The sequence below is a fragment of the Octodon degus genome, unplaced genomic scaffold (assembly GCF_000260255.1).
Source record: "Octodon degus isolate 3935 unplaced genomic scaffold, OctDeg1.0 scaffold00012, whole genome shotgun sequence".
Classification (NCBI taxonomy): Eukaryota; Metazoa; Chordata; class Mammalia; order Rodentia; family Octodontidae; genus Octodon; species Octodon degus.
In genome coordinates, this window is record NW_004524588.1 from 9514735 (window position 1) to 9525176 (window position 10442).

The window sequence follows — 10442 nt, forward strand, 5'->3', positions numbered from 1 at the left end:
CATAGTTTTATAATTTTATTGGTACATTTTAGACATATATAATGATTACATTCATCATATGGAATTTGTATGCGTGCATAGTGCGTCTTGTGTCTTTGCTTCCTGTTCTCCTACCTTTCACTCAACCCTCCTCCTCTCCTCTCCTTACTTCATACTTTGAGCCAGTAGGTGTTTGAATTCTCTTACTTTGAGGCTTGCTGGCTGACCAACTGGACAGCACTATTTGTCAAGTTTAGATCATAGAGTGCTTTGACACATCGCTATTAGTTCCTAAGCAGAGGTTGGGGGGGGGGGAACTAGGCTGGTTTTCAAGAAGGCTTCATGTGTGTGACTCCTCATTGCCTCCAGGGCTGCATATCGGTGGCCTGAAATCAGACATAATGGAAATATCTATACTGTGAAAAGTGACAAATCAGAGATGTTTGAATTTTGTTTTTCCTAAGAAAAAGTAAGGAACAAGTCATTAAAAGTCTACTGCCATAAACATATATTCAGCTTAAAATAGGTTTAAAATAAACACTCCAAAATCCAACAAAAAATTAGTCTCTATTATTTTCCTATTAAGATATTTACATGGGATGATCAAGATATTTTATCAGACTTCTTACAATGTGTTAAATCTTTCTAATTTTTACCCTACTAGATCATCCTTATAAAATTAGTCTTAGCATTTTCACTTCAATATTAAAAAAAAAAATTCCCTAAATCTAAAATCATTTTAACAATATTTCTACTGGTTATGTAACTGCTGTTGATCTAAAATTTTTAAGGTTTTATTTCAAATTTGGAAACCATAACACTTATGTTCCAAATATTTTCACTTTTAAAACCATCTTTAAAAATAAATTTCCTTGATGCAGTTAAATATTAATATTATTCTTCTCCAATCATTCCAGTTCAGTGTATACTTCCTAGCCAAAATGCTACACAGCAATTAATGATATACCGGAAGCTTTGATGATTTAGTGTTCTTTGGACTTACATGCATCTCATTGATCTGTTATGTATATAATGGTTACTTGGTTACTAAGAAACATGATAGTTCCTTTTGCTTAAAGCAGCCTTGATGTCATCTGATTTTTCTAGAAGGCCCTTCATCATACCTTCCCAACTGTGAATGCCTTTAAAGACACCATTGTATCCTGACATCTAGCATAAAGTAGAGGTTCAACTTTGGGTGAAAGGCAACTCTAAAAATGCCATGAACTTTACTTCCCTTGACCTTTCTCTTGATCTCAGAAAGTATCATCTTAATTATTTTAATGATAAAATAATTAAGAACATGACATGTTCTCTTACTCTACCTAGATATTTACCAAAGGTCTTTGTACCTAATGTTCAGTCTATATTTCAAATGAGACTCAGAATTGCATACTACCTGTTTAACAAAGCCTTCTGCCAGTCACCAACCCACTCCAAGCAAGCTACACCTTGCATGTGAACGAAGCCTCAGATTTCACGTAGGCTTCTCACAGAGCCCAGTGCAAGAAACCAACTTCATTTTGTCCTTCCATCTTCTCCATATCATTTCTCTCTCTTTACCTTAGTATGGCACTGGTTATCACCTGGTTTCTTTTTAATAACTTCCTGAATACTACCTCATAAGAAAATGCAGTTTATCTATTAACAAACATGTACAATGAAGAAAAATGAAGACAATAGATAAAGAGAGAAGGAAGAGAGAGGGAAAAAAGAATAAAGAAGAAAGAACCTCATTAGTACAGGAAATCTGCCAGTTTTCACTGAATAAGATTATGTCCCAGTGAGCAAAGCAAGCCTAAGATGGAAAGTTGTGAATCTGACACTTCAGATAGTCTAAGGTACAATGGGCTTGCCAATACGTGCAGTGTTTAGACCTTTCTCTAAATGTAATCTTTAGGGGGAAAAAAAAAAACCCTAAAGAATGCCTATTACAAGTCTAACAAAAGAATTTCATCTTTGTCCAGGTGAAGACCCAAAACCCTATTATTTGGAAAACAACTTAGCATTAGTCTGATACATAAATTTGAATCATGCACAATATCACTTTATGAGTTGCTTAAACATTTTTCTAAGTAACTTTGACTCTTCTGGTTGTTTATCTTCTATCTGATTTTAGAACTTACCCTCTACTTAAAATGTGATAGCACAAATATAATTTTCACCCAAGCATTGAATTATTTTTAAACTTTCCCTCATAACCAAGGTTAACCTCATTCCCAAGTATATACTGAAATTGCTTGCAAACACAGTTGTGTTCCCTCGACTCAAGTTCAGGGACAAACACATGGTAATTCAGAAGATGTAACCACTCACTTCTTTCCCTCATGAGATGCTGATCTCCAGTAATTCAGAACCCAATATACTTGGAGGACTAAGACTCTCATTTTGAGCAGGTGGATATTTTAACTAACCTTTCAAAGAGGAGATGAAAACATACTTGAGCCTGAGAAAAATGCTAGAGTCAGTATCTAAAGTTATTAAGCAGTTAAAGACCAAGGGCTTCCTGGAGTCTAACTTAGGACACATAGTGAATTTACAAAAGAGGCCAGACTTGCTAGGGGGGATGTTTTACATCTAAGAAATTATGACTAAGGCTTTCTTTAGTTAATAATTTTTGAGAGCTTGAAGATCTCAAAGGCCATTAAATGTTCTTTCTGTACTAGCGCATGCACCCTTATGTTCTCATTATATTTCACGTGTGAGGTTTCCTGTGTTGCCTAATTATACCAGGTTCTATCCTAGCCAGTGGAGATTACAAATTTGCCTTCTCAATTAACTCATGGTTATTAGACGAGAGACTTGCTCTCTTTTCTGTTGGGCAGCAAAATGTGCTCGCTAATTTGTAGGTCATTTGTGATACCAAGCAAAGGGTGTGCTGAGATATTCCCCAATGCACATTAGTCATTAATTTTAAACTGCCACTATGCAGTATTATGGAAGTCTGCAACTTTTTATAATTTGTTAAAACAGTTTACCTCAATGCTACTGTGGTACTGCCTGGGAACCAAAATATTTGATATAAATAACATGTATACAAAGAATTCCAATACTAACAAAGTGCACTTCAACTGAGCCCCACATTTCAGTTCAGAGTACTGATACATCATTCTGACACTTAAGTCTTTGGATCCTCAGACCTCTATTTCCTGATTTGTCTCTTGCTTCAGCAGATGAGGAAATAGCTATGATCAGAGTCCAGCAGACATATTCTACTAACATACATCCTCACTACCGTTCTTTCTTCCCCTTGCACTCTGTTATCACCTTCTGCCATCACTACTATTGAAGCAGACAGCTCTTCCCCTATTGCTGGGGATTGGATGCAGCTCCTCACAGGCACGGCACAAAGCAAATGCTTTGTAGTGTGGCATTGCATCATCTACGATGGGAAGCAAATTCTAAAGGAAGCAGTCAAAAATGCCCTTTAAGACAGCATAAATACTTGATAGGCAATATGTGTTATATAGCTTTCCTCATTAATCAAAGCAGAAGCTCTTTGAGAAAGAGTGTTATTTACCAATGAAGACATCCTAGTTGTTACAACTTGCCCAAGGTTGTAAATCAAAGAAGGTAGGACCATTAGAAAGGCAGATACCCCATAACTCAAACTCAGCCTGTTCTCTTCAGCGTTAAGTCAGATGGGTACTTCTTCAACTAGCATCAGATGATATAGCTCTCTAACATTTACTACTCAAGTGAATAGTAAATTATATGTTCTCATTCTATAATCCAATGTCTAAGTGTGAAAATAGTAGGGTCACTTCCCTATGTATAGGCATTTTTCTCTTTGAGTGAAATGCCAAAGAGAATTTGCCACCTTTAATTTTTTCTCTCATTAAAAATATCTAATAGGTAGAGTTAAGCTAGTAGAAGTTAAATACCTGCGGTAGGTGACTCTAACTTTCAGAGCTCATTCTGATCTATTCTACTGAACTTACTATGGTCTTGGACCCTAAACAGGAATGCAGCCCTTGCAGCCTGAATAACTGCCATTCAAAGAAGTTTCTTCTGGGAATATTAGAGTCTTTAAAAGGTTTTATTATGCGCACAATATTCTTTAACAAGAAACATCATTTTCTAAGTCTATATATAATTTCTTAAGAAACAATTCAACAAAAAGGTTTCTTGTTTCAAGTAGGCACAACATTTTAGCTGTTTCAGAATTTGCTTATTACACTGAGCACATCTTGTACATTCCCTTAATATATATTTTACCATACAGCCACTTTATAATAGATCTAGCGAGAGTATGAACATTTTTTAGAGGAAACGTGACATGAACAGAACTTTAAAGAAAAGGTTGTTCTTCCTCATTATTATTATTTTTTTTGTGGTACCAGGGATTGAACTCAGGACCTTGTGCTTGCCAAGCAAGCACTTATTCCATTGAGCTATCTCCCCAGCCCCAGGGTTGTTCTTAAGTTAATGGGAAAACACAGCGTATGGCAGAAAGCATCATGAATAACATTATGGAGACAAGAGATGGGCCAGTGCCATCGCTCCCCCAACTTTTTCCTCGGCTAAACTAAAGCAGGCAGGTGCTGCCATGCAAGTGTCCTCCTGCAGAGCAAATGCGTCACCACCTCTTCCCAAAAGGCCATGCTCCCTGGCCCACACTGGCAACTTTTCTGTGGCCACTTCAGTACTGTGCTCTGCACAGTGATTGTTCTTGATCCTTTCAGGACAAAGCTTCTACCCTACCCAATCCTCAAGTGTGAACAAGCAACTACATCTTTTATTTTGTTGAGAAAATAAAACCCATTAGAACGGAGTCTACTTTAAATCCAATATAAAACTCATAAACTTATGTAGGTTCGAACCCAAACTTCTTTTTGTTGTAATAAATGATCTGAGCTTATGTTTCTTTCAAAAGTCAAATTCTCTTGGTGCTTTGGAGCCATTTATTTCCCACTTTCTGATGCATATCACACTACCAATAATTCACTTTTGCCTTGCACATAAAGCTTCCTCACCTCAAATACCCTCTAAAATAATCTCCTCAAAGTTTAAACAGATTTGCCTTGAAATCCCAGTCTCCATGCCATTGTTTTCACTTTCATAAGCTTCCTGGAAAACTTGTTTATACACTCGTCCATAGGTAATTCAATTTAGATTTATTCTTTATGACTCAGTAGGATCTGCAACAACTTTCCTTGTACTAAGTATAACTATATTCTTCCCTCAGTTTACCTGATTAATGAGCAGATTTCAACAGTGTTGACTCCTTCTCTGAAATTCCCATCCACTCACCTTCTGGAACACAATGCGTGTTCTAGTTTTTTTCCCTTTCTGAGTATCCCATTCAGAGTCATTTATTCCTCCCAAACTATCCAATACTTGATTGCCCAGGACTCATCTTAGCTCTTTTCTCTTTTCACTCTACAGTTTCCTCCCAACTACCGGTCAACTATATCCAAGGCTTTTTATCAATGTCTACATCCAAATAACTCATCAGCATTTTAATAACATTTTTCATTTAATGTAATTGTGGATTCACATGCAGTTATGGAAAATAATGCAAATTGATCCCATATACCCTTTGCTAGGTTCCCCCAATGTTAAAATGTATTGTAGTACAAATGCCACACTTCCTGTATTGGGGTTGATACAGTCAGAATACACAACAATTACACCATCACCAGAATCCTCAGTGTTGCCCTTATAGAACATTACTAATTCTGGCTCACTTCTCAGGTTTCTCTATCCTTATCCCTTGACAGTCAATAATTTGTTCTTTATTTCTATAATTTTGTCATTTCAAGAATGTCATGTAAATAGAATCATACCATAACATAATATTTGGAAATTGGCTTTCATTCTTTTTGAACTTATGTATTTGGTACAGGGTCATGTTACACAGCTTGGACTCATAGTGATCCACCTGTTTCACTCTCTCCAGTGCTGGGATTATAGGCATGCACCACCACGCCTGGTCTTAGTGGCTGGCTCAACATGCCTGGAGGTAGGGCCAGTGCGGCATGCAGTACCCAGGATTGAACCTGGGTCCTTGCACTTGCCAGGCAGGTGCTTAGACCACTGAGCTATCTCCCCAGACCCAAAATTGTTTCGTTTTGTTTTTTAATGCAGCATAATTCTCTTGAATCTTACTCAAGCTATTATGTTTCCAAAACTAGGTCCTCTTGGGCTGGCCAAATAGCTTAGCAGATTAAAGTGTCTGCTTAGGCAGACACTGTGGCCAGGTTCAATCCCTGGTGTGCCGTGCCAGCCCCGCCCTCGGGACACACTGAGACAGTGATTGAGACTGGATGTAGTGGCACACACCTGTAATCTCAGCTCTTGGGAGGCTGCACACAGGTGGATCACTATGAGTCTGATCTCTGAAGTGAGATCCTATAGACCCTGTAGACCTTATACTAAAATACAAAAAAAAAAAAAAACAAAAAAACCCCAAAAACTAGACCTCTTCATTGATTAATAATATTCCATGATATGGATATATCACAGTTTGTTTAACAACTCATCTGTTAAAGGATTCCTGAGTTGTTTCAGTTTTCTGGTTATTATGAAGAAAGCTACTATGAACAAATCCTGTATGAATTTTATGAACATAAATTTTATCTCACTTAAATATACAAAAGTATAATTGCTAGTTTGTATGGTAGTTACATACTGTTGATTTCAAGAAACTACTGAGTGTTTTTTCTAGAATGATTTTCACGTTTGCACCAGCATTGTTAGTGATTCTTTTCCTCTATGCATTTACCAGTATCCGGTACTTCTCATTATTTCTAACTTCAGCAATTCTGATGTGTGGGTAGTGATATTTTCTTCTGGCTTTAATTCACATTTACCTAATGACAAATGATGCTAAATATCTTTTTATGTGTCTATTTACCATCTGTGCATCCTTTTCCTTGAAGTATCTTTTCAAGTTTTTGTACTGCTTGACTAAAAAGTTAATAATAAAAACTACTGACCGAGAGTTTCAAAACTACACTCCAAATACCGCACTAGTACTTGGTTGTCAATGTGCTCTGCAAGTATCATCTATGAGTTGGTTGCCTGTCTTTAAACCCACATAATATTTTGGCAGAGACCAAGGTTTTAGAAGTACTTTCCTAGCCCCAGAGCCTAAGTAATTTTCCTAATTATTTTATTAAAGTTCATGGCTTTGTATTTTACATACATATTTAAATTTTCAAGCTCTTTTGAGTTGTTTTATTTTAGCTATAATGTTTAGATCAAAGTTCCTATTTTGCCTATATGTATCCAATTGTTCCATTCTGGTGTCTTCAAAAGGCTATGCTTTTCTCCGTTGAATTGCTTTTGCAACTTCATTAAAACTCAGTTTGGCATATGAATGCAGGTCTACTTCTGAGTTATTCATTCTGCCCCATGTAGCTCTATACCAAAGGCTACTCCTTATCTTCACAGCACCTGACAACACCCAGGCAGGATGCTGAGGTGCCTCATTCCGGGCTGGGGAGAATGAGTGTCTATGTCCTCACCTTGCCATTTGCTGGTGTGTGAAGGGTACTGCCATCAGTGTCTTCTGTAATGTTTGGCTGGCATAGGGTGATTTTGGTCTAAAATGTTTCTTTCTTGTTAGGCTTTGTTTTAGGGTACTTTGTCTAGAGAGAGCGGGTTGACATCTGTAAGCAGTACATCTCCCGCACTATGCCTTTCAGCGTCATCTTATGTTTATTTCATATAAAATTTCCAGGAATTTTAGTGCAGTCAGTGAGAGCAAGAAGAAAAAAAATATGCTTAAATCATCTTCCCAGAAGCAAAAATTTCATTCACAAAATGTTGCCTTTAGGCTAGATCTTTTCTCTAAGGTCTTAAAGCAGGTATTTTCATTGTCGTCTGTTTTTTGTAAGTCTCCAGGACATCTCTAACGCAATTTGAGCTCCAAATTTGAGGCCACTCTGGATGCTATGATGCATTGTGCCTACTACATGAAAAAAACACTTAAAGTTGTTCTTGCCACCTCTTCTCCGCTGTCATTGCAGACTATCAGGAAGCCTTCTTCATTTCTTTTCTTTGGAGTGCTTTTCAAGTCTTTTCACTTCTCCATATCTGCATACCATATGCTAATCTAAGAACCTAGGACATCGGGTCAGGTCAGACCTTCCTGCAGATTTCTCATCTGATCTACCCACATACACTCTTACTGCCTCAAACTCTTCTCCATATTACAGCAATCTTTTACAAATTCCATTTCAGTATTCATATTTTACATTGCTTTCAGAATAATTTAAACCCTCTTAACATCACCTACAGTTATTCCATATGTCTATTACACATACCAAATTAATACCTGTTGATAACTGATTGTACTTCTCTAAGATTTTGGATGAACCTCTGCCAAGGTTCAGGTTACCTCATGGATACAGTCACATGTTTAAGACCCCATGTATCTGAAGAAAGCATCCATCTGTAAACACTTGCACTGACCTTGGTTTCCTGAAGACTTTACACAATGAAATTATATTTACTGGCACAAAAATAACAATAAACATCAAATTATTAATTAGCCTACTTCTATCAAATTATTTTGTCTCCTTAATAATTACTATCTGCTTATAATATTTCCATATATATATATATATATATATATATATATATATATATATATATATATATATATATATATTAAACTCACCAATATTTTTCACCCCTGCTGCAAATCTATAAAAGTACAGTACTCCCAGATTTCTAGAGGAAAATTGTTTTAGAAAAAGATCGGCTATAAGTACAAAAGATTAACTTGGATTCTATTATTAATTTAATAATAGAATAGTAGCAAATACATTTGCTAATCTCTGGGATTCATTCTCTCTCTTTTTCTCTGTCTCTGTCTCTCTCTGTCTCTGTCTCTCTGTCTCTGTCTCTCTGTCTCTCTGTCTCTCTATCTCTGTATCTCTGTCTCTCTCTCTCTCTCTCTCTCTCTCACACACACACACAAATATTGCATTTTTGTCAGCATTAAAACATTAAACATCAAGTGAGAGATAGAGCAAGATAAAGAAAAGACAGCACCAGAGTAAGAACTGTAGCTGCAGAAGCAAGAACAGGGAACATTTAGGTAAGCAGTGGTAAAACCACTAATGTAAGGGGGGAGAAAAAGGATAGGCATGAAAAGCAATTTACATAATGTTTTATATTGTCATAAATGAGAGATTTTCAACCTATGATTCCAAATGTAATGGCAGTCTAGACCCAGAGAGATCGGTTTCCAATTTTCCCTATTGCCACAACCAATGTATACCTCCTACCTGTAAGTAATAAACTTTAAAGATGGGCTCTAGAACATTAATTCTACCACATAGGAGTAGTTTCCCACTTGAGTGACCTAGCACGCTACATCACAGCCAAAACTTCTACAACCTAGAGCAATGCAGTAGAATTCTATTTTTCATGAGAGGATTCCCTTCATTTATCAAAAAGCTTTAGCATAATTCTTCATTTAAGAAAAATGCTCAGAAGCAAGTCACAGAAATCATGTAGAAAAGATAGAACATTCTATTTTGTTGGATCAACTGGACATTTAAACTATAATGATGTCTACCCAGCTCTAAATCACTTCAATATTATTCTTAGGTTATATTTTTCCTAATTTCAATATGTTTCTTGTATGTACTTGACTTTCCGGATGATATTTATGTATCTGATTTGCAGTGGTGGTTACTATGGCAAAGGCAAATGTGTTATCTCTTCCTTTTTATAAATAACTACAAAAATTTTCAAGAGAAATCAATTTTGCTCATGGTAAATCTCTCTACCGAGAGAAATGCATATACATCATATTAGTAGAGAAATTTCAGGAAGCTACAAAATTTAGAATTCTCCTAAAATTATTTCTAAATTTCCTTCCAAAAGAATTAAATAGAGCAAAGACAAGAAAAGATTAAAAAATAAATAAAAAACTTTTGGAACCCACATATAAAACCATGAATTTTTCTACCTATGGAAGTCTAAGATATTCCTTTAAAAAACTACTAAAATGTTAGTAATATTGACGATTACAAAGGTGAATGACATATAAAAATGTTACCAAGTTCCAATTTTTGCTTCAGGGCTTTTGCAGCCAGTGAACTTATGTGGATGACCTGGAGCAAAGATGGGATTCGAATGACAGCATTTTTGACTCACAGGACAAAGGGAGATTTAGCTGGAACAAGGTTCAGTCCTGCAAACGCTGCTGGTTGTTTGGGAAATAATGGTATCTGAAGCGTGTGAAACACTTACGATGTGAAAGGCTGTGTCCTACAGCACTTTCACATACTTTGAGTTATTCACTTCTTTCAACAATATCAGGAGTCAGATCAAGGCAAGAAGATAAGTAACTTGCGCAGGGCCCAGAACTCCTCAGCGGTCGAATCCAAATTGGAAACCTAACCCAGGCTTGGAGTCTGTGCTCTTTCACAGAGCTCTTCTCTAACCTGCAGTTCACAGCGATGGGACCCCAGCCCCTGCCATCAGATTGGACACCTGTG

The 10442-nt window shown here is 36.6% G+C and overlaps 1 protein-coding gene across 1 annotated transcript in view; it reads left to right on the forward strand.

Moving 5' to 3' along the window:
- The window catches only part of Pik3c2g (phosphatidylinositol-4-phosphate 3-kinase catalytic subunit type 2 gamma), a 379694-nt gene that overhangs the window by 265804 nt on the left and 103448 nt on the right, over positions 1–10442 (forward strand). The window contains exon 28 of the mRNA XM_004626203.2: positions 9369–9392. Within this exon, the coding sequence (XP_004626260.1) occupies positions 9369–9392 (24 nt within the window). The remainder of the gene's footprint in view (positions 1–9368; positions 9393–10442) is intronic.